The 25750-nt window shown below is 40.8% G+C and overlaps 1 protein-coding gene across 1 annotated transcript in view; it reads right to left on the minus strand.

Annotated features, from left to right (window-relative positions):
* The window catches only part of MYO16 (myosin XVI), a 441248-nt gene that overhangs the window by 192575 nt on the left and 222923 nt on the right, over positions 1–25750 (minus strand). Inside the window, exons 17-19 of the mRNA XM_044913335.1 lie at positions 24898–25015; positions 24017–24088; positions 21442–21583 (exon numbers count right to left, since the gene is read on the minus strand). Coding sequence (XP_044769270.1) covers positions 21442–21583; positions 24017–24088; positions 24898–25015 — 332 coding nt within the window. The remainder of the gene's footprint in view (positions 1–21441; positions 21584–24016; positions 24089–24897; positions 25016–25750) is intronic.

Raw genomic sequence — 25750 nt, forward strand, 5'->3', positions numbered from 1 at the left:
CCCATGTTGGGGGTAAAGTTTACTTAATTTAAAATAAATAAATAAATAAATAAAATTGGTAGAGTCTTCTTAAAAAACAATTTGGTTATGCAGCAAAAAGCTTTGAAAATTTCGTATCATTTGAACCAGTATTTCCATATACAGGAAACTATACTAAAATGATTATCAGAAATGCAATTAAAGACTTACAAACGAGGATGTTCATCCTTATCTTAATTATAGTAACAACAAAAAGAAATAGCAGATATCCCACACTAAAGACATGATTAATTAAATAGCATGCATCCTATGATGGATTACTTTAGTGAATCTATCAAGTTAATAGAATGCAATATGTAAGTTCTATATAAAGAATAACCCCAATTATATATTCAGAAGACCTCGAAAGAACTATAGTCAGCCCAAGAAGAGGAGGCAGAAACACTTTTGTTTACTTCTTACTGTTCTGTTTTTTTCTAAGGTTTCTGTATTTTTATAACCAGTTAGTATTTAATTGATCTTGATAAAGACGCTGTGATGGCATGGGAAATGTTCTTGAACAACAAAAGCTAAAGAAAACTAAGCTGGAAACAAAATTTATACCATTTGTACACTGATGGGAACATAGTATAATTGCACCCCTGTTAAAAAATAAACCCACGACACAGAAAAAAGTAAAGTGCATGTAGGCAGGAGATGTCTTGGATGCTAGATCTAGAGGTGATTTCTTAATTTTGAAGTGTTCTATACTGGGTATTAATCTTTGCTTTTAAAAAATATATGAGGGAACACCTTTTGGGCACTTCCTGAGTTGGTGGGGAAAGGAACAATGACCTCAGGGCAGAGAGAGGAACGTGGAGCCCAGCAGGGAAGGCAGAGAAGGGCACCTGGTTTTCCTGCAACCCGCAGAGCAGCAGGGACCCCGGGGCTGGGGAGAGAGAGCAGCGTTGTGGCTGAAGTCCACGTGGTGGTGGCCGGTACGGATGTCTCCTGCCAACTTACACCAGAACCTCCCACTCGGACCTTGACTCCTTGCCTGATTCCCAGCCGACCCGGGCAACAGTGGCCCCATACGTACATCCCATCATGTTGCGGGAAGTTAGGAAAAAGGGCAAGAGCTGTGGGTGACAAGATGTCACACTACCAGTGTCCTTCCCCTTCTCGTGAGGATGGTGGCTTCGTGTGGCAAGCAGAGGAAGGATGCCAGGCCCCCAGGCGTGTCTGGGCGAGCGCACGTGCTAAATATTCCCGTTCAGACTAGGGAAAGTCCATGATTAACTGGCAATTTAGAATAGCATAAATGTGGTTGAAAGAGCACTCCCTTTTAATGATTTTTCCCCATATTTCACAGATGCTGGATTCCAAACTCTATCTGGTTACAAAATAAAAATGTTTTTAAAGAAAAAGAGGGGAAGAAGAGAAAAACCAATGTCAGGGGGAAAACGAATGCATTTTAAGGATTAATTTTGCAACTATCGACAGATCTGACGTGTTCATTTTTTTTCCAAAAATCTCTGTCATCATCCAGGACTGAATGAAGTCCGCGTCCATTATTACAATAGCTATGTTGGCGGAAGGGTCGTAAGGACTTGCAGCCAGCAGAATGCCCATGCTGGGTGGCACTCAGCATCGCTGTCATTTCTCTTACTGGTATTGCGACTTGCATTACACAGGCGTTTAACCCAACACCCAGTTTCTAGCAAGTTTCAAGCTGACAGAGGTCATCAGATCCACTAGGATTCAACCCCAAAGGCAAAATTAACATATTAATGAGATGGTCTGTTCGTATTCGGCCTTAGAATTCCACTGATGACTTTCCGGATGGTTCACAAAACTGGCTCACTTGCATTTACTTATTAGTAAAATACAATACCTTTTATATCAGACAAAATATTAAATGCCATGGCAATTGTCTGGTGTTGTTTTTGCCCTTGACGTGTGTTAGAATGGGAAGGGAGGAAGGTCCAAATTAAATAGAATGTCTATCTTGAAACATGGGTGTGCTAATTTTATTGGGGCAGAGAGGTCCGGTGGGATGCGCATGTCTGCTTTTGTCCTCGATCATCCCTAGGCAAGGAGACGAATTAGACAGTTGCCTAAATATTTAGTCAGTTCAGGAAATAGTTGAATCCTGCCTGGCATAACATGTTTAGATTGAGCCGGAGGTGAATCAGCCTCTTTGGCTGATCACTGACCTGTAGGAGCCCAGATGGCGTTAAGACTGAAATACAAAAGCACAGGAACTAGAGCGATCCTGCTGTCCAGACACCCTGCCCTCGGGGTCAGATGCACTTTCACAGAGGGTACTGGTGCAAAGTCCCTGAAGATGCTGGCCACGCGATGGCCTCCACCAAGTCTAGCACCAACATGCTAAAGCATTTACTTAACGTAATGGGCAAGGTGTCTCATCGTGGAGGCTCATTCTGCCAGTGCCATAGCTTGTCTGAAACTTGCAGGGTTTTCTCGAGGCTGTGAGAAAACACAGAGGGGGCGCTCCAGGGTGCATACTTTTGGGAGTTCCTCCCTTTTAGTCTTTGACCGAAGAAAAGCACGTGAGGCTTATCATTTTTTGCAAACATGTCGGAAATTAGGGAAAGAGTTTGCGGTTGCTGACAAGCTGAACTAGAAGCCGGGTGACGGGTGGGGGTGATGTTACCGAAGCAACTGTCCGCCCCCTTCTTACCCAGTGATACCACACACACACCAACGTGGCTCTGAAGCGCAGCCCTTCTTCACGCTCCTTCCCACTGGAAAGAAGTTAGGAAGTAAAAAGCTGAGACCTCTTGAGGTGAGAATTGCAGTTAATTAGCCTGGATATACAAGAAAGACTTGGGGTGAGGGTAAAACTCGGAGCTACCATCTTAGGGAGGAGTGTGTGCCAAGCACCATTAGAACATTTGAAACACCGGATTTCGTTTAGCCTTAAGAACTACCTTACACTGTACGTACAAGGATCCCCCCCTCCCATTTTACAGAGGAGAATACTGAGCCAGGACAGAGAAGGTTTAGGTTGCCCAAGGGCACACATTGGCCCTAGACAGATGCAGGACTGGAACACAGGCTGTCTAACCCTAGCCCCACACCTGTAAGCCCTGTGAATCACCACCTAAACCCGCTGTCACCTGCTGGTCCGAGAACCAAGTCTAATTCCAGCCTCTGGGAGCCAGGAAAGGAACCCTCTGCAAGCATATTTAAGAGCAGAAATAATACAAGTTCACTGAAACCCTCCTTATCAGTGAAAGCTCCCACTCACAGCTGAAAAGCATCAACACTTATACTGTTAATGAACATATGTCCTTCTTTATAAGCTGCATTTGTCACAGTGACACAGATGTATGTTTTGTTACCAGAAGCATCGTTAGAAACAAAAATCAACCCACCATATAATTTACTTAAGACCATAAGTAATAGTTCATATGAACTTTCACATTCCTGGTCTGAAACAACCGTCATATCAGAACAAAAGCAGACAATTTAAGCAAATTATGGCATCGCTGTTCCAAGTATTCAACAGTTATTAAAAGTGATGCTTAGGAAAAATAGAAATATGGATAGATAGTTATAATGAAAAGAGCCAGATAAAAACTATATGTATTGAATATGGAGTGACTAGAACCCTCAGACATTGCTGGGGGTAGCTTACATTTGAAATCTGGAACACGGTTTGGCTTCATCTATTAAAGCTAAACACAAGCCCATTGAATGACCCGCAAGTTCAGCTCGTGGGCACGAATTGGGGGGGGGGAGGCAGTGACGGAGGTGTGTGTCCACTTAAAGACATGCACAAGAATATCCGTGGCTGCTTTATTCATATAGTCAAAAACTAGAGACACCCCAAGTGCCCACCAACAGTAGGACAAGTAAGTCAGAGTGCTCTGTCCAGACATGTGTTTACAGAGGAATACTCCTCAGGGATAGAGTAAGAAGGAACCACTGCTCTACTCAACATTGTGGATGCCCCTCTCCTACCCAATATTGAGGAGCAAAAAACCAAAACAGTAAACGGGCATGACAGATGCCTGCCAGAGTGCTGCAGAGATCCTGCCCACCAGTCCCGTGTACAGGTCACACAGACACGTTGCATGGGTCAAATCTACTGAGCTGTATATAGAATATGTGCACTTTGGCTATGTTCTACTTCAGTAGGCCAGGAAAGAAGTGTGTGCATGAGGACCATGACTATGTGTGAGGACAGAGAGATCACTAGGTGAATGTTTGTCGAATGAGTAATGTTCAGATGGATGTTTTCCTTGTTGCTGCCAAGGCTAACGATGTTAGAACAGTGTCCCTTCTCCTCGTAAACTCTGGCTGCTCCAGGAGGCTCAAGTCCTGTTTATTAATATAGAGACATTGGTAGGGAAGACAATTACAAAGGCTTGAGTGGCCCAGAGGTTAAGGAAGAGATGGAAATATATTCTTCAAGGACTTGAATATAATTAGTTGTATTTATCCCATTATTGTTTTCATTCACATTTGAGATTTCTATCTATCTCCCTCCCTTATCTGCTGACTCCCTTGGCAAAGACCTACTGCTCTTTGAAAGCAGAGTTGCATTTCTTGGGGATGCGTTCGGACCCATGACTTTAGCCCCTCCAACAAAAATACCAATTCTCTGAATAACTGAGTCAGAGAGAATCTCGGGAAAGCTCCTTGCTGTTGATGTACGTTGGTATAAGGAGGGTGATGGATTTACTTCAGAGCACGCATCAACCTAGGGAACACGCCATGCCTGAAAGCTTTTTGAAAAAGCAAAGCGAGGTAACTAAATGAAATCAACACAGCTGTAGGTTCCTTGGGTTTCGCCCTGTGCTCTCAGAGTCGGTGAGCAGCTACATCATCCTATATGCCATACAATAACAAGAAGTGTTATAGCCATATGCCTCTAAGGTGGGCTCCTTCCTGTATCATTGTATTTGGACTATCTTTCCTAAATTGACAAGTGTCAAAATAAAAGCCTCCTTGAGGATGCAGAAATTCTGTAGCTGATTTGTCTTTTCAAGGAAATGCTTCTTCCAGTCTCAGATCAAGAAGACGGATACCTCTCCTTCCCTTTCAGTCTGTGTCAGTTGGTAGGAGATTGTGAGACCCAGTGGGGTTCGGGAGATGCACACCACAAACGGGTCCATGCCTCTCAAAGAGAGGACAGGCTCGAAAGGACAGTGAGCTCTGAAGGTGTGTTTGTAGCACACATTTTGGCTTTTAATAAGCCTAAGGTTCACAGGGGCAATGGTGAGTCGGATACATGCCCAAGGTCAGTCAGAGAGCGCTCGGGACAAAACGCAGGGAAACTCAAGCGGTGTGAAACCCCATTAGGTGAGTCTGGTCTGGAAGGCGGAGCCAAGTCAGGATTCCCAGTAAGGGTGGGTAATCCAGGGAGGTCGGGTGGGAGTAGTTCCAGACCCCATCAAACTCCTTCATCTGCAATGTTTGTGATCTTCAAACTATGATGACTAATGGTGGGAAAGGGGCCCCCCTGTGTGTGAACTGTCCTATGCGAATGGATGGACAGATGCCAATAGGTGCACGCCAGGAGTCTAGACTGTCAGTGGGGACCTCGTCCTTCTCTGGGGCTTGGACTTGTTAGGGTGGAGCCACTGGAAGAGGTAAGCTAACAAGGTCATGGGGAGGAGTATTTATAGGTGCAAGCGATCTGCAGGTTTTAAAATTCACCTATTGATGACGTACTACAAGTTCTAGTAAGACTCAGGGATTCACTGAATTTGATGCATTTTAGCCTCACTTGTGTAGGGGAGGGCCGATTCAGAGCTCGCCCAGACTTAGGCACACGGCAGGGACCAGGATCTGAGAACGCAGATTCGCATCAGGGCTCAGAACTGGTGCATCATCATTCTTACCGTATCCTCTGGGCTAGAGCAAGTCCTAAGAGGAACTCAAATTCAAAGGGAGGGGGAAGAGACCTAACTCTGGATAAGAGAAGTGTTGAAAGTCAGGGACGCGGAGAAGAATAAAGAACTGGGACCGTCTTTGCAATCTACTAAAGCCTCTTCTCTTGAGAGTGGCTTCTAACTAAATTATTTATTAGTTCATCCACCTTTGCAGTGAATATATACAGAACACCTCATTTTGCAAGCACTGTGCAGGATGTTAAAAGCCCAGATACAAAAAAGCAGAGAACAACCTTGCTCTTGGGAACATGTTCATACATAGATATTTTAAACTTTAAATAATAATTTTATTAGAAATAAAGAAATTTGGACACTTCGGTGGCTCAGTCAGTTAAGTGTCTGCTTTTGGCTCAGGTCATGATCCCAGGACCATGAAATCGAGTCCCATATTGGGCTCCTTGCTCAGCAGGGAGCCTGACTCTCCCTCTGCCTTCCACTCTCCCTGCTTGTGCTCTCTCTCTCTCTTTGACAAATAAATAAAATCTTACCAAAAAAAAGAAGTCATCTATATTTCAAAAGGTTAATTTAAAAATTTAGTTTTCAAACTATGCTTTCTTATCACTCTGCTGACAGTCTTCAATGTGGGAGAGGTTTTGGGAAAAACTCAGGTTTCTATCTTGACCTACTGGGGTTCATACCTTAAGTCCATCACTTCCAGGCTGTGTGACAAAGGACACTTACTAAACCTCTCTGAATTCCAGTTTCTTTATCTAAAACAGGGAGACCACCATACCTACCTCATGGCTAATGTCAATATTAACTGCAATAATCCTCAGCTCAAAGCCCAGCTCATTTATAGGTAATATCCAATAAACGATAACCTCGATAATTGTGTCCTTTTTTTCTTTCTTTCTTTTTTTTTTTTTTAGTGCACCTTTATCACATATCACATCTGCACAGAAGCCAGGCTTCGAAATGTATTTTTATTTTTTTTTAAAGATTTTATTTATTTATTGGATAGAGATAGAGAGAGGGAGAGCACAAGCAGGTGGAGTGGCAGGCAGAGGGAGAGGGAGAAGCAGGCTCCCCACTGAGGAAGGAGCCCGATGTGGGGCTCGATCCCAGGACCCTGAGATCACGACCTGAGCTGAAGGCAGCCGCTTAACCAACTGAGCCACCCAGGCTCCCGGAAATGTATTTTTAATAAGATGGTGTGAAGCGAGAAAAGTTAAAGCATGGAGCCAACAAAAACTAAAAATGTCAAAAAGCACATCCTTCTCGATTAGAGAATTATAACAGAAAAAGGCAAACGCTATTGAAATGGTGGTGCTGACATTTCCTCCCTGGTGTTTTCTACACGGTGAGGCTGGGTCACCGGGAGCCAGAATGGGACATTCTGCTCTCGTTTCTGAACACTGCAGTACTATTTAGTCGGTTAGACCTGCCACGATGCTCAAATGACAGGCACAGAGGAGCATAATAAATACAGATTTGGTTAACTCTGTTGGGAGCAGAACAGGTTATCAGAGGGTTGAAAAGAGGCCAAGTGCATTTCCCCAGTTAGAAATGAAACAAGAGAGTGGGCATGGCTAGCAATGCAATGAATTTTATCCTTTGTATAAAATATACAAGCTTTAGCCTCTATATTCTGGGCTCAAGAAAGAGCTCGAGAAATAGAATGCTAGAAGGTTTTTTTATTAGCCTTATAAATCACCGAATTTCTTAAACATTTTGTGGAATATATTTGGGTCTCCAATAATATTTGCAAATCATACGATAGTTATTATCAAAAAGGAAAAACAACTCCTGTTTGATACTAAAAATGTCATATTCTCATAGTTATGACAAATCTCTTTTTTCTTCCATCTCCTGAAAACATGTACTTAAAGAAAAGTACATAGTTATTTATTGGTTCAATAAGCTGCACTGTTCTTGAAAAAATTTATCACATTATCATGATTAATATTTAAATTTAACCATTATTATGTCCATAGTATCTGGTAATTTTTATAACAAGGGTAGTAAAATTTTAAACGTTATTTTGTATTTATTATGTGGTAATTTAAAATTATTTCCGAGCATTTTAATATACCTGATGCCTTAGTAAAACTTGAATATTTTTCATTCCTCTTGATCCTTCTATTTGAAAAAAAAAAACGGGTCTCAAAAAATAATGAAAAACAAATGTACAATTACAGAGAAAAAGTTCTTAGCTCTTCAGGAAATCATTATACATATGGGTGTTTTGGTAAGGAAATGGAGCAGAAGGAGAATTATTTAGAAAGCAGGTTTGTCTCAGATATTTTGCTAAATTGTGTAGTTCTGGTTGTCATGGCAATAGCACTATGATTTAAATAAGTCTATACAGAAATAGAAGTCACTCATACTATATTCATAAGAATCAAAGAAATCTCATTATTTAATGGGGAAAAAAAAAAAAAACTCCCCAGTTTGGATGAGGGAGGGAAAAACATGGTGTGTCAAATTTATTTTTTCTGACAAACTGTTTGTTATTTTATCTGTGAAACAGCATAAAGACAAAATATTTAGAACTAAACAACAAAGGGAGCATTACATAGTAAGCGTCTGGAAGATGCTAGGTCCTTGGGAGATACGTTATAGACTTGGGGTCAGCAAAAATCATCGAAAAATAAGAGACAAACATTCCACTCAGGAAGTCAGGGGGGAAAAAAAAGAGCAAAATTCAAAGAAAGTTGCAACAGGGATATAAGGAAACTTCAGGACTTAGTAAAAGGAATAACATAAATGTGAGAAATGGGAAAAAAGGATTTTTTAAGATAAATAATTCTTACATGCAAGTTTCAAGCAAGATTCATCAGTGATATTGGCGTAAAGACATAAACACCAGGCACATCAAAAAATTATCAAACTACAGCTACAGGAGAGATTGAAGGATTATAAAACAAAGCTATGATTCAATTGGTGAGTATTATTAAATTATTAAAGTGGACAATTTTCTAGAAAATATAAATGACCCAAAAAAGAGACAAAACAATCTGATTAGACCTATGAACTTTAAAATAATTAGTATTCAAAAGGCAATCCACCTTCCACCTCCCCAAAAGATTTTAGAAAGACTTGCACCAGACATTCAAGGCACCTATCATCCTCATTTAGCACAAACCAATTTAGAGAGGAGGAATCAGATGAAGCTACCCAATTTACTCTTTCACATAAACCTGACAACAAAGGATTGTGTAAGAAAACAAATAGAATCTCTTCTCACTAATGTAAGTAAATGTAAACATTCTTAATAAAGACTAGAAAACTGAATCTAGGACATCATGACCAAACAGAGTTCACATTATAAAGGAATTATTCAACATAAAAAAATCCACATCAATATAATTGCCACATGAGCAAAAAAAAAAAAAAAAAAGAGAGAGAGTTACAGTAATCTTAATACGTAGAGGAAAAAAAACATAAAACTTAGCATCCATGGGCGCCTGGGTGGCTCAGTTGGTTAAGCGACCGCCTTCGGCTCAGGTCATGATCCTGGAGTCCCTGGATCGAGTCCCGCATCGGGCTCCCTGCTCGGCAGGGAGTCTGCTTCTCCCTCTGACCCTCCCCCCTCTCATGTGCTCTCTCTCATTCTCTCTCTCTCAAATAAATAAATAGAATCTTTAAAAAAAAAAAACAAAAAACAAAAAACTTAGCATCCTTGATTGAAAACAATCAGGAAAGATTATCTCCTGGAACCCTAAGTAAACAGATTACCTAATGGCAAATATTTAGAGACACTACATTAATTTGGAAACAAGATAAGAATATACACTATCACCACAAACTATCAATGTTGTACTGGCAGTGCTAGCCAAAGCAATAAAAGAAGAAGAAGAAATAAGAGACATGAGAGACAAGAGAAAAAAGGTGATTATGATCATTTACATTAGAAAATAGTAAGATATTCCACAGGAAAATTATTAGAACTAATAAGAAAAGTCAGCAGGGTTTCTAGATAGAAGATCAACATATGAAACGCAAGACTGAAAGTCCCAATAAACAAATTAAAATGCGATAGAAAAATAACAACAAAAGTACAAAGTACATAGAAAAAAATAAAATAAAAATGTTCAAGAAATTGATAAAAAAATACAAACATTATTTAAGAAAAAAACCATGAATAAATAGAAATATAGATCATATTTATGGAAGAAAAGAATCAATAATCTAAAGAAGCCAATTCTCCTCATATTAATCTATAAATGTATTTCCAGTCAAAATCCCCAAAGAACTTTTTTATGGACTGGGTCAAAGTGATTATAAAATTCATATGCAAAAATAAAGATTCAGAGATAACCAAAACAAATAAGAAAATAAAAAGTTATTATGAGAACTTACTTATTAAAACAATATATTACTGACACAGTTTTAGTGAAATAGATTAAAAATCAGGAGGGGTGAAAAAACATTTCTAATAATTGGGGATAACTGGGGATAGGAACCATGGAATATTTGACTAAAAATATAACATTATATCAATGGTTCATATAAACAGAAGTTCCTGATGTACTGAAATCTAAGGATTTTAGGAGGAAAATGTAAGGTGACTTTGAAGTAGGAGAAGGACGTCTATGATAGGGCCCTAAAGTCAGACAACTGAGCATCACTGAACAAATCTCACTGCACATCTCTCCGTGCACATCACCAGGGGTTGGGGCAGAACCTGCCACATTCAGCCTCATTTGTAATCAGGGAAATGCAAATTAATGCTCTCCCTATAATCCTGTCACTAAATATATACCCAGAGGAAAATTCTAAACATGTATCTCAGGAGATACGTACAAGGATGCAATACTGTGTATAATTAAGAAAAAAAGAAAGAAAAGAAAAGATACTTAAGTGCCCCTTGAAAGGGAAAGAGATGAGAATATTGTGGTTTTTTTTCATTGAAGGGCATTAATGCAGCAGTTAAAAAGACTGAATTAGCTCTTTCGGTATCAATACAGATAACTCTCAAAAGTCGTATGGATTTAAAAAGGGAAGTGCTGCATAAATGCACTGTGTGATAGCATTTCTTCAATCCTTAATGGCTCACAATGTTATAGATTTGTAATAAAAAAAAAAACACAACACCTACACAAACAAAAAAACAAACTGTGGGAAATTTATACTGAATTGATGACACTGTTGTCTCTGGGGTGGAAGGGGAGAAATGGATCTATGTTGGTAAACAAAAGGAACTTGAGCTTTCAGCAGCAATTTCCTCTTTCTTCTATGTTAATAAAAATCCGAAACAGAAGTGGGAAATGTTAGCAGTGTTAATTCTAGATAGCAGGTGAATGAGTGACTTGGCTATACCCTTCTGCACTTCTCTTGATTAGTACATCTGCCCCCACCTCCAAAAAAAGACCGTTAATGAAGAAAGATATCATATGTTCAGTGGGGAAAAAAAAAAAACAGGATAAGTCTATTTTAATTTTCCCACAAATGCACAGCAGGTGTTTGAGTATTTCTGTGAGACATTTGAGAATTAATAAGTTCATTTTTAAGAATTAAGTACTTTACATTATAATTGATAAAGTAATGTACAAAATATCATCGTACCAACTCTTAATTACTGATGAACTGATGGTCTAGAATTTTAGATTATCTTTCTTGCAGATACCTTTTTGATTTGTAATATCCATCAAAGACTTTATATCTCTATAATCGTTTCAATAAATTGTTAAGGGAGAAAACTGAAACTAGTAAGTAAACATTTGGTTTTTAATCGGTTCATTTACACCTTCAATCCTTACTTCAGAAGCGAGTTTCACTTTGTTCCCAGTTTTGTGTCCATAAAGGAGGACAGCTAATCTCTGTGAACCTTTTTGAACTTCAACAGGAATTTATAAAATACATAACAAATGAGAGAGAAAAAGAGAGAATGAGATTTTACTTAGGATTCTCAAGTGAGTTTCACTAGATCATATGGTCAGATGTTTTCTTAGGGAAATTACCAACTTATCAAAATAACAGTGAAAAAACATTTACTTTCTAGACATTTTCTTCTTACTCCATTTTTCTATCACCATTTCTATCATTTACTTCATCCTCAAAAAAAAAAAAAAAAACAACAAAAATGGAGGGGCATTTCAAACTCTCCCTATGATTCCTCGAGCGTTATGGGGAAGATGTGTGTGGTTTGGCAAAGAGATTTAAATTATTTTTAATATTCCTTTGCTCTGCAAAGGTCACTGAGCCCTGTCCCACCCCACATTGTTGAGAATCCCTACGGATCATCTAGTCGATAGTCCCAAAGAGCAGAAAACATTTAAATCTGGAGCCAGGTGATAATCGTACAAGTTCTCTTCCATACTTGGGCGGGGGCTGGTGGAGCACAGATGTTCTCAAAATTCATGTTCCTTGTTTTCAATAAAATCTTTCCTACTCATCGGACTCAGGAAGGAGGAAGGCACAGCCTGTTGTAAGCCTCCAGTTGTAGGGAATGATGGCAAGGCCTCAGCTAAAGCAGAGGTGACCTTTCTGTGGGTAGCGTGGCAAGGTCATGACACTGTCGGAACCTTTTGGGATTTTCAAGTCCCAGGGATGGACAATTCTCACCACCCGGATGCTCCCCATGGCTGCCACTCTGGAGAAGATTAATCTTCCAACTTGTAGCTCAAAGACTCACCCTCCCCAAACTGACCTTGTTTCCTTGCAAAAGATAAAACAAATTAAACTTCCGTAAGAACCATTTATAAACATTATGGCTACATCCCATAGCCTTTTACAAGTTCTTTTAAAAAGTCATAGGTTGCACCTGACATTTAAAAGAAAAAAAAAAAAGTCTTCTGGTTAAATAATTTAAGAGCAATGTAGAACAATATAATCACACACAGCCCTGCTTGGAATTTAGGTTTATGCATCGTGTAGAACAGAAGGAGCAGGTGAGGAAGTCATGACAAATCCCCCTCACAGAAAGCAAACCAACAACCTACAGACGGGACTTGGAAGTGTCATATGACGGTAGGTAAAGCAGAGATGATCTGTGCAAACAGTGCAGGTCTGACCTGTAATCCAAAAGAGATTTTTAACGGCTGGCCTGCTGTGCAGCAGAAAGATGCTCTGCCCTCAGCTGCATTCAGGCCCCCTAGTACCTCGTAACCCAACTTTCTGACTCCCTGTCACTGATGGACGAGAGATCCTTGACAAATACTCGGTTACAGCTAAACATCGAATCTAGGATACCTAATCTTCCAGAATAGATTCATATGCTTACTGTCCTATTAGTGTTTTTAAAATTGTTACTCATCTATTAGAAGGTACCTCAGGGTATGTTTTTTAAAAAATCATGGATTTCATCTAATATTTTAAAAGATAATTTTTAATTAAAAAAAAAATCTCAACAAAATCATTACCAAAAAAAATTGACTTAAAAATCCTCAAGAACTACCAGGGGACTAGGAACCACGCTGAAGGTATTAAATTTTTTCATTTCTTTAATCAACAAATTAAGAAATTATTACAGCCCAGGCACATAGATTTTGTTTCGCTGGGTGTGGCCTATTAATCCCCAGGAATTATGTGAGGGACTGTGTGTGTGTGTGTGTGTGTGTTTATGCTATTCACCGGATTCTCAAATGAGACCCTGACCTAAAAAAAGACACTATAACATTTCATAAGTACATTAAGTGCTACCTGATTGCATCAAGGAGAGATAAATGGGTAATCACAACAAACTTGCCTACAGATTCTATATAAACAGGAAAGATATTACTTTCTACTCAAAATCCTTGGAAATCCAACAAACATGTACGTGTATATTCAAAATTAATAGTTTATGAACTGAATTCTTAGCAGAACAAAACTAAGGAGAATTCCCCAATAAACTTAAGCCATATATCCAGTTGACCCCATTAATCCACTGTATTTTCATTTCAGAGCACCAAGGTAGAGATCGTCCCTCTCTGCCATTCACTGAGACAGTCTTCAGACCCAGTACAGATTATCCAAAATGCTGACATGGGTTTCTTTTTTAAACCAGCCTGCAGAGCACTCCAAAGCTATAATTATATTTTCCCTACAGGAAATATTTGTTCTCTCTAATTAAGGAAGAATAGCACGTCTCATCTAATGAAGGAGTGCGATTTTTCTGAAGATGAACATTAACTTGCTTGTTACAATGTAACCCAGATTTTCTATGTTCATTTGGATGCTCACATCCTTTCCGATGTTGTCAGATGCTGGAGCGGAACGGACTCGCTTGGCATCATGACAGCACCTAAAATTTATGTCCCACTGGACGTGCTCCTCTCTTCTCATTTCAGAGAGCGTGTCTTCTGCTGCGACACTCGGGGAAGCTGCCCCCACGGCGGATACCACCGTCCTCTGCAGTGACCCCAGCCAGACTGCTGGGGAGCACACGGGCCATTTGGTGACCCTGCCAATGGAAATCTTTCTGGACATCTAGCATGTTCCATGCTGACTTACAGAAGGATTTTTCCTTACTATCAAAATGTGTGACTTTAGAAGCAGGGTAAGATGCAGAAAACATCCTACTGATGATTTCGGGAACCAAACCATTGAATTGATATGTGAATTCAAAGGACAAAAAAAAGAAAAGAACAGAACTCCTAAAGAAAACTTCAACTTCTCTCTAAAATAGTCTGGCTTTCTTTCTCACTGGTGTATCTGTGTAACACCTCCGTCTCTTACTCAGACCCACACTACACGTATCCTGGGTGGGAGAGGAGACATTTAACAGTGTGAGCAATTTCACAAGTGATTTCTTCTCAACCGCTTTCTTTTCTCTCTCCATAATCAATCTATGGATGGAAGGACAGACTCTGGACATTTCTCGGGGTGGTGACCCCCTACCTCCCCAGGAAAAACAAGATGGCTTTCACATTTAAAGCCTGGAGCCTTCATTCCAATCTGACCCCATTCTCCCACCTGTCCCCAGGTGCCCAGAGGGGCCCCTCCAGAGCACCAGCTCCCTGCCCCCAACGTCTCCTCTGCCTCAGCCAGAATCCATCCAGGCGCCACACACTCACCTGTCCATGGAGCTAGCATCCTGCCATGTGAGTTTTTCCTCAAGGAACCCCTACTTCCTGGGAAATATGGCATCTAAGCCACGTGGACCTCATTTTTGCAACCATCAAGGAGCGCACACTGCACTCTGGACTAGCCAGGCTCTCTGCAGGTGAGTCACGGATGTGTCAGCACAGAAAGGGACAGAGGATGGAAACTGACTGATGCAAATCCACTGTCACCCACTTATTACAAAGACACTGAGCAAAGAGAAAACACCTCTCAGGTCCAGGAGTGTACGTGATAGGCGACATTCCTATTTCTAAAGAACAACATATTTCCTCTATTTGCCACTCCCTGAAACACACAAAGTCACTGAACCAAAATTCAACGGAAAAGACTAGACCATATCCTGCCTTCCCAACGTGTCGTCCATCTGCATCTCTTTGGATCCCTGCATCTCCACAGACAAATCCCCAACCAGGAAGCCTTCTTTCCAGCCACACCCACCGGGATTTTAGGGATTTTACCCAAGCAGCCATTCCCTCTGTGTCTGGCACTGAGCAGACAACCTGGTGTCCTCTCATTATCCTCAGATAACCCTGGACACCAACCAAAGTTCCCGGAGGAACCGGGAGGGACAAGCTTGGATACCCGAGGACTCAGGATGAAAATGAGTCAAATGAACTGTCAGTTTCGGTGTCTGAAGACATCTGGGGGGAACTCTTCCCAAGTTTCTGTAAGTCACTGAAGCCGAATGTAATTAATCATAAAATTTTTAAATGTTTATGTTCAGCTTAAGTAAAATATTGTAAGAACGTAATACAGTATAAGCATATTTAAGAAACTGAAGGCTCGGTACAAGCCCCCAAATCTCCATATGTATGCTTGAAACTCCATTTATTTACTGCATATATTTGCATGCCAAATTGCGCTGACCAAAAATGTGGATTTCAGAACAAGCAGACATAAATGAATGAATGAACAAACGAATGAAGGAATGAACAAATAAATAAGCAGGTAAATAAATAAAGTGTACTGTCCATACCACTCTACCGCCCGGCCTCTTCTCCTCCACCTGCTAACCTTCTTCAACTCTCCATCTATATATTCGTAGGGTGTGTCTAATGGTAAAAAGGAACATGCTCCACAGGTTCTATTTCTCAGCTGGCCTCAGGAACATAAACCATTGTATTCGGAACGCATGATGAAAACCAGTGAAATAAACTGCAGGTTTCAGCGTCCGAGACATTTGGGGAACTGTCCCAAAGTTCCCCCAACCCCTCTGCTGCTCAAGAACGTCTGAAAGCAGCCAGGTCCAACTCTGATGAAGGCGCCATTTCAGGAACAAGTAGTCATTTTAAATTTAACATTGCCAATTCAATCCTCAGTGTTGCATTATGGAACAAGTCCAAGTTTAGGAATTGCAAAAATTATTTTATCATTTTTTTAAATCAAGGTATTTATTATTCATTCTACTTTAGTTAGAATCTCCAACGTTTAGCTCATTTCAGAATCACACGGATGATATCCTTTACACAAGTTAAGTGCAGTTTAGAGCCTGTGTTTTGGTTTAAAAATTATAAAAAGTGAGTAATGAAAATGTCTGCAACTCCTCAAGGCACCGTTCCATTCGTGAGTCCTTCTCTGCCCTCAACCCAGAGAAATCTTGCCCAAGATGCACACCTGGGAAGGTGTGGGGACCAGCCCACTCTGCTATGAGCCTGTGTTGAATGGACTGCCCCAAGCATGGGGGACATGTGGGAAATGAATGAATGAATGAATTAATTAATGAACGAATACCCTTCTCACCCCCTGAGGACTGCAGAAGGAGAGGTCCAGCATGGGAATCTATGAGGAGCCAGGAAGGGTCAGGGATAACCATCCTCCAGCTATCAGAAAGCCAAGATATCCCTCACTTCCCTGTCCCTTCCCCCATCTCCCATGCCAACCTCATACTCTTCCTGGAAGGCAGTCCCTACCACCACAGGCCCAGCGGCAGGAGAGAGGACTCTCATCTTGAGACACTTTTAATTTCTGTTCCAACTGGATATTAGGGGACTAGCGGATTCGCAGAACTGTAATTTGTGAGCAGAAATGTCTTGGGACCTACCACTGTTTTTTCCCAGGGCCTTAACATATTCTCCTCATATAATACTCTTTAAGGGAAGGTGAGGCATGAGAAGAACATGTGTTTTCATGACACCACAAATCACACTTTGTAATAGGGTTGTTACACCAAAGTAAGTAATAATACTACAGGTCTGAAAAGCTGTGGACAATTTTACTTATGCTGACACAATAAAAGAAATACTTTCTTGTGGGCCAACATAATACTGTCCATAACGTTGCCTTTTCAGATGAAAGATAAATTCAATGTGTCTCCCTACTATCTTTTTCAAAAGGTTTGTAATTTTATTTTATTTTTTTAAAGATTTTATTTATTTATTTGACAGAGAGAGACACAGTGAGAGAGGGAACACAAGCAGGGGGAGTGGGAGAGGGAGAAGCAGGCTCCCCGCTGAGCAGGGAGCCCGATGCAGGGCTTGATCCCAGGACCCCGGGATCATGACCTGAGCTGAAGGCAGATGCTTAATGACTGAGCCACCCAGGTGCCCCTCAAGCCAATCAACTCTTAAATAAAACACTCACATCTTGTTAAGTGGAGATACTTGCCCTGGTCCTGGGGTTTCCTTCCATGAGAGAAGCTCCACGGGCTATAACTCTCCTGGCCTCTGCAGGAGGGCTTCCTCCACAAGCGAGCAGGAGGCAGCCCTGGTAGGAGGCTTGGAGCCCTCCTGCCCGGGGCGGCTACCCCCCCAGTGCTGACAGGGCCCACATGAAAGCCAGCCTGCATGACAGCGGAGGTCAGAAGCAGCTTGCCCGCACTCGGGGGCACGTCCCGGGTCTGCTGTCTCCCCCAATCCACAGAACCGGTGTCTTGGCTCCTAACGCCTTACTCCACTGTCTTATTTCTCAACCGATTACGAATCAAACATGAAGATGAGCGCCGACAGATAATGTCCCCCAAAGACCATGAAAGCACTTGGATGTGTGAGGACGGGAGGCGGCAGCAAGCCCGTGAGCCGATGCTGGGCAGACGTGCCGGGACAGCCACCGAGGCTGTCACGACCGGGCAGGGAAGAGGGGTATGCCAGCATCAGGGAACACCGTATTAACCTTGTGTACCCCTCACTTCAGAGGCCAAAGTGATAGTTTAGAGAAAGAAATGTCCCAGAAAGCAGTTAACACACCACAACTCTGATTTGTGTAGGAATTCTCAGAGGGAGGTGCATCAGGAGGGGGAAAAAAGGAGCAGGACATCCACGCCTCACAACTTCCTAGAGCTGCCATTGCTCCTGCAATAACGTGTGTTGTTCTTGGCTGTTTAACAGAATTTCTTCTGAAGGTAGTTTATATGTATGCACTTTGTGAACACTAAAGTTTTAAACAAATGAATATATTATATCATTATATCATATATACATTCTTATATATAATATATAATATATACATATACATATTATGTACATATATAATACAAATTATCATATCATATACATAATCATTTATAATAGTTATATATTAAATAAACTATTACAACAATAAGATGATTATATGATATAATTATATATGTACGATATAATTTATGTATATAATATGTATAAACTATTATAAATTATATATCATGTATAGTATATATTATACATTATATAATATGTATGTGTGTATATATATATATTATTATATATTGTATATTATATAGAGGGTTTTGATATATGATAAAATACACATTATATATAATGCATATGATGTAACACATTGTATATATTGGTTTTGTTGCTATTTTTATCATTATTCCTTTTTTGCCTACTTGGACCAAATTATTGTCAACTGAGCCTAATAAATAAAGTTTGAGTGTGTTTCAATTTCTGGAGTGCCCTGACCACAAAGCGTGTCCCCTGAATGAGAGCTTCCCCAGCCTGGTTGGTCCCCAGCCTGTATGGACATTAAAACCACAGCCTGCCACAGGCTGGGAGACATCCACACTGCAATCTTACTGGCTTGATTCTGGCCAAGCAAATACTGCAGATGCTTTGGTTCATCATAATTAACTAATCATCACCATCTCCCACATTATACCTCAGGCTTTTAACTTAGAAGTGACCCTATTTAGAATCTAGGTAGAGAAAGTAACATCTTTTAAAGTGTATAATATTATTAATATTGTACCTATTTTGCTGTAATCCAGGAAATGAGTTCAGCATTCCAAGAACAAACATTTCATCTGATTCAATTTCACTTGTTTTCTTTTAATAACTTGTTAGAGTACATCTTATTTATAGTTATTCTCTCTTGCAAAATTTACCAAAAAAAAAAAAAAACCCCACAAAAAACAAATGTAGTGTGAAAAATACTCCCCATCAACATCAAGAGTGCTCGCCAACTTGAACCATGGGGATACACATTTCTTACATAATGGTTTTGACATGATTACACATTTCAAAAAAATGGAGGATTCATAAACAATCAAAGCCTAAGTTTATCCAAATTTTGAGACCTCTCTGAGACTTAGGAAATGGGTCTGTAAATCTACAAATCCTTCAGCTTTCCATGAATTTCAATGAGTTAGAAATACTGCAAACATAACCTTTTTTTGCAGTATTTTGGGATTTAAATTTAGGTTTGGGTGACCCCGGGGAGAAATGGGAGAAAAACATGGGAATTACGACTCATCTGAGGATACTATGTCTTCTAAGTTAAACTTCTAATACATTAAATCATTACTTATTTCCTGCTAATCCCTGTCCTCATTCATTTGCTTGGTAAAGAATTTTAATAAACAGCACTAACACCATAAATTTACATACTGACCCAGTGACAATGTTACCACTGAAAGGGAAACAATATGCTTTCCAAGGTTTATATTTGTATATTTTTCTGTGTGTGTGTGTGTAGTCAAATATCGAGGCTACGTATAAGTTTTTCCAGTTATATAAATTTAAGGCTCTGTAAGATTTAAATGCCAAATGGAGGGGTGCCTGGGTGGCTCAGTCAGTTGAACATCCGACTCTTGATTTCAGCTCAGGTCGTGACCTCAGGGTCCTGAGATCGAGCCCTGCTTTGGGCTCTGTGCTAAGTGTGGCGTCTGCTTAAGAGTCTCTCTCCCCCCTGCCCCCTCCCCCCACCCCTGCTCATGTGCGCGTGTGCTCTCTCTCTGTGTCTCTAAAATAAATAAATCTTTTTTAGGGGCGCCTGGGTGGCTCAGTTGGTTAAGCGACTGCCTTCGGCTCAGGTCATGATCCCGGAGTCCCGGGATCGAGTCCCGCGTCGGGCTCCCTGCTCGGCAGGGAGTCTGCTTCTCCCTCTGACTCTCCTCCCTCTCATGCTCTCTGTCTCTCATTCTCTCTCTCTCAAATAAATAAATAAAATCTTAAAATAAATAAATAAATAAATAAAATAAAATAAATAAATCTTTTTTAAAAAATAAATGTCAAATGGAAATGTTCTAAAAGTTTCTATGTACAGCTGGATTTATAACATTAATTTTTTTCAATGTCAATTTCAGTTGCACAGCCAATAATTTCACACAAGATTAATTTGCAAGACTTAGCATATTAGTATCATTCTGTGAATTATCTTCATATTTTACGGAAAACTACAAATTGACAATAAACAACTGTAAGCCCAAGAATCCTCACCATACCAAACTCTAAGGTACAGCTGCTAAAATATCGATAATATTACACCTAGATCCCAAATCCCAGACTGTACTGTGTGCTGATGGACGTGCTGTGAGATTTATATGTGCACATTTTAATGAGATCTTCAGTATCCCTTTGTCCTTGAAGTCTTCTGAGATGTCCACATTTCTTTAAGAACTGTCCCATCAATACATGTTACTTCTAGTGTTTTCCAAGAAACCTCCAAATGTAGCAATTTTTAGGAATTTAGTGAAAAACTCTATATGGACAACAAAGAAATCCTCAAAAGATTTCATTCAAAGACAAGCATACGTGTGAAGACCTCTGGATGCATTTCTGCTTTCAATGGCCTGCCCAAGGTCATTATTAGTGACAAGAATATTAACAAAGTTTTCCATTGACAAGATGCCATGGAGGTCTGTAATTTTTAGATTGTCAAATAATCCTGTAAAGCTACTGCTTTAAAGGTGATTAAGGCTATGCATCAAAATGATTACCATAGAGACCTTTCGTCAAATAATCTACAAATACGTGAAGAGTTGGTCCTAAGAGAGACACGGACTCCTCAACAAACGTTAAGTGCTTTAGATATTCTTAAACAGTCTTCTTCCCAGATTTATAATTTTTATTTACATTTCTTGGTGCTCAGAAGGCCAGATATACCTTCAGCCCAGAGAGAATGTACGTGCATCTCCATGCATGAGATATGATTTAATTAATTCATCAATGTGTGGGGGTGGGGAGTTGGAGGGGGTGTTAAATCTCTAAGAAAGAGTCAATAAAACCCTTTAGGTAAAATCACTTGTTAAAATGAGATGTTTACACGATAGTGTAACTTACATGTCCCATTGGATTACAAAGCACCTGCAGGAGGGGAGCCCTTTAAGTTGGCTACTACAGGAATAACTCTGCAGACCAGTGTCCACCAATCCTACCTGCTGTGCTCATCTTGACTGTGGAGGCAGCAGTTCATGGTATTCACCAAGAAGCTAAACAAACGCCCAAACAGGGACTTGGCCAAGAGATCCCGGTAAAATTCAGCCATCTCCACAGTATGTCGCCGTATGATGGTGTCCCCTGGAACAGCAGAAAGGAGAGGAGGTAGAACAAGGTTCCCCTCACATAGAACAACACTGCGCACATCCATTTTATCCCTCACACATCCCCCTACACCAAAAGATGTTAAAACTATGCGACAAGGCTGATAAATGAGGTCTCTGCCAGTTATTACTTAAAATGTTTCCCAAAGTGAGGGCCATGTACCCTGCAGTCTTATTTGTTACTGACACAGCACAGCTTTGGATCTCGAGGCAGGCTGTGTAATTTCCTTTCCGTTAGGGAACCAACTGTGGACGGGGCCTTCTTAACAAGCTTTCTGATAACCGCTCACTGGCTTGAATATGAATTGTCCCCAGGGCCTTTGGAAACCTGGCCATCTGGAAAATCAGTCATATTTTAAATATTTTCAAAGACATGGTCCAGCTAACCAAAATGTGAGTGTGGAGTTTGGGAACGGGTTGGGGCCTTCGGATAGAAATGTTTATTTCATTCTCTAAGAGACGGTGATTGAAATCTTGAGTGATAGGGTTTTTAGAAAAGACTTGAGAAAAAAACTAAAGAAAAAAAAAACAAAAAACAAAAAACAAAACAGGTGAGGATGATTTGGAGCTGAGCCTGTGATAGTTTTGACGCTAGAGACGAAGAGGAGGAGGGAGTCTAACACTCATACCGTGTGACCATGGCCAGCCGGCCAACCTGGGACACGCGGCCGAGCAGGGGGTTAAGTAATAGGATGATGACCGTGTGAAATAACAGCTGAGTGAGCTGTTGGTCAGTGGAGGAGAACTTCTTCTGAGATAGGCAGAGATAAAAGAAAAAAAAAAAAAACAGCAGGTAAGGAAGACTCAGAGACCTACAAGTTCAAGGCCATCGAGATCAACACTCAGAGACCTACAAGTTCAAGGCCATCGAGATCAACAAACAAGGTGGCCGTGAAAGCAGGTGCCATTTATGACATTATAGAATTAAGGTCTCCAGAGTCAACATGATTGAGGGTGTTGATGGGTCACCAACATAGTGGGCGAGTAAGGACACGAGGACGGTGTAAGCAGAAAAATGTGTGTATAGTAAATTCTAGATATTAATGGTGCGTTCAAGTTTTCTTTAAAAAGTCATGAGATATGATGATTTTGGAGAAGTTCAAGAAACAATATAATTAGATGCAAGGGCTGGTGGGAAAATGGCTCAGAATAAAGTATAAAAGTGAGGTGGGCCCGAATAATAAAGGGCGTGCGTGCTGGGCTATCCTAAAGGGATGAGGTTTACTCGGAAAGAACTGGGAGCATCTTTGAAAGGCTGTAGTCCACGGATGAAAATCACATTTGCAGAATATGATTCAGCAAGACTATTCTTGAGGCAGTGGGGAAGGGAGACAATAGGAGATAAAAGATTAAAGAGGATGTTGTTCCCTGCTCTAGGGAAGGAATGACATCTTAAGGCAGTGGTGGCAGAAATGAAGAGAAGGTAGTGAGAATGAGAGTGATTTATGGAGTAGAGCTGACTTGCGTCTGGTCTACTCAGTGGAGAAGGAGGAGGAAAAGGCATCAAAATGACTTTTGCACAGCTGACTGGATGATGGGGAGATTCATAAAGTTCCGGAATATGGAAGGGAACCCTCTAGAGCTAGGAGGCAGAAAGGATAAGCCACGTACCTAAACATCCGCAAGTAGGTTCAAGAGGAGCAACGGGTAAGGACTGTGGTGATTTCAAGAAAAAAGATCAGAGGGATGGTGAGTTCTCAAACTTTCACTAAGAGGAAGGTTGGTAGGGCACCGATTTCCAGGGAGCAACCGAGGTGCATGTGGGAAAACCACTCTCCTCGCCCACTGCACAGAGAGAAACGCACATGGCATGTGGAGAGTCATGGCGGGAGTCAGACAGCATTCGATTCTAGTTCCAAACATGCCTTTGCTAGTGGTTTGATGTGCAAAGTTACTTAGTCTCCTTGAATCTAAGTTTTCTCATCTGTTAAAAAGAAAAAGTGATGCCCACTTCATAGCGATTGGTGAGAATGTTAAAATTCCAGCATTATAGCACTTGGCACAGTGCCCGTCAGCTCCTAAGTGCCCAAGAAATGGCAGCTCTTCTTCTGACTTATGCTGTAGAGGGGAGGGGATGCTCCTCATTGACGAGGGTGGCCTAGGCATACACAAATGGTTCCAATTATTTAGATGAATATGTCCTCTTGGATTGATGACTTGATTTGTCTAAAATGACTGATTAGCGAGAGAAGGTGACTAGTTCATCAAAATGGTCTCTCAAGAGCTTCAAGGGTTTCCAACACAGAGTCATATCAAGTGACCAGATGGGCTCATAATGCTTTTCTCATTTGGCATTCAGTTCATAGAAACAGTTACACGGGGTGGGGAAAGGAAGGTTGCATTTGCTCTCCATATCTCAGAGAAGACCACAAACTGCACAGAGGTAAACATCAGAGTATAGTAGACTTACCTTTAAAATACTGGATATCAGTTGTTAGAGCAGACACCAACTCATCAGTTGATACTTGTAACAATCCGGCCACTAAAATTAAAGCAGCATTGAAAACATAAGGTTAGTATATATTTTTGGATGGTGAGAACATTATACTTTATGGTTATTATTTACAAGGTTATGATATAGATCCATGAGGAACTGGGTGTATAACAGAACACTGACTACCGCTTTAATTATCAAAACAAACTAGAGAAACCGCTTCTAGTAATCACAACGCTAATGACTGGTGGGGCCTCTGCCTGAAATCACTACCAGTCTTTTCTCTCCTTGCCCTCAGAGACGGCCCTGGATGTTTTTCCCAGCCCCTGGTTAAATTACTTTGATATGAGGTGAGGATATGACTTTCACTGACAATCTGTGGCTTGAAGGTATTTTGAAAAAATTGGGGAGTGACTAACAAGGCAACTTCAAAGGGGAGAGAGAGGTTTTTGGCAAGACCTCTGAAGGAAAGTAATTACATTGTTTAAAATGTTTGGCTAATAACATGCCCCCAAAATACACTGGGCGGCAGAGGTGGGTGGGGGTGGGATAATATTTAGAACAACATAAATAAGCCCAAGAATGTGCCTAAGAATCGACCCTGTAAATGTGGGAAGCATGAGAACATCACGTACGTACCGTTATTCATTCCCCAAACCATTTGTAAGAAAGAAGAACAAAGTGGATACGGGTCTTTTATTATTATGTTTATCATTATTAATATTATTTTACCACTCTGAATTCTACTCTGGAAGAAAGGGCTTCTTCCCCTGGCCTTTCTGTACTGTGTCTCCATCTACCGGCAGGTCCGCAAAACTGCACACTCACGAGGTTAATGAGAGATCTGTTCCACTGACCTTGTTCCAGAAACTGGAGGTCAGAGACAAACGCAGAGTTGGCCTCGGTCAGAGCAGTGAATCGAATGTCTCCAATGTGTAATATCGCTGCCAGGATCACAAACAGATTCTCTACTTCCTATCCGTTTTACAAAGACAGAAAATGAATAGAGTTGCTTAGAAGAAAGATGAAAAGACAAATCCTTTAAAAACCTAATAGCTTAAAAAAACTGACATGGACCCCGTTGGTGGGGCTGTGACTTCTCAGATCCTGCGTGTCTAGTAAGAGAACTACCCATCTCCAGCTCGAAACCAAAATCGCGTTAGTGCACGTTTCCTCTAAATCAATGTCTCTGCTCCTTAAAAGAGGGTAAGGAAGTGATGCTCTGATATAAATGGACAGTTTCTAGATAAACCTCATACTGAAACAGGAATCACTGTGTCCTGATGGGTCGGACTGGCGGGCCATCGCCGGCGCGGTCAGATTGCACGCGTGCTCCCCGGGCTGACGCGGGGCCGCCCACCGAGGCTGCTTCCCCAGAGGCCACGGGCTCTGATGTCCATCTTCCCGTTATGTCCCTTCTGAGATAAACTGATGGTATGATTATCGGACTTCTCACTTCTGCTGGGAGATTCAGGAAGGCACGATAAAGGCATCTATGCCTAGGTTAAAAAATGCTAATTGTTTTTTAAGGTATCTTAAGGAAAAGAGAAAGAAATGGATGTTGGCAAGAGCTATCTTCGAGCAGAAGGGAGAAGGAAATAAGAGAGTGTCTGCTGAAAGAAGAGATCTGAGAATCTGGAACTCTGCATAAAGAAAGAAATTTGGTTTATGGACAGTCATTTTGTGGCGACAATGAAAAATCAAGAAAAT

Source organism: Neomonachus schauinslandi, chromosome 3 (assembly GCF_002201575.2).
Source record: "Neomonachus schauinslandi chromosome 3, ASM220157v2, whole genome shotgun sequence".
Taxonomy (NCBI): Eukaryota; Metazoa; Chordata; class Mammalia; order Carnivora; family Phocidae; genus Neomonachus; species Neomonachus schauinslandi.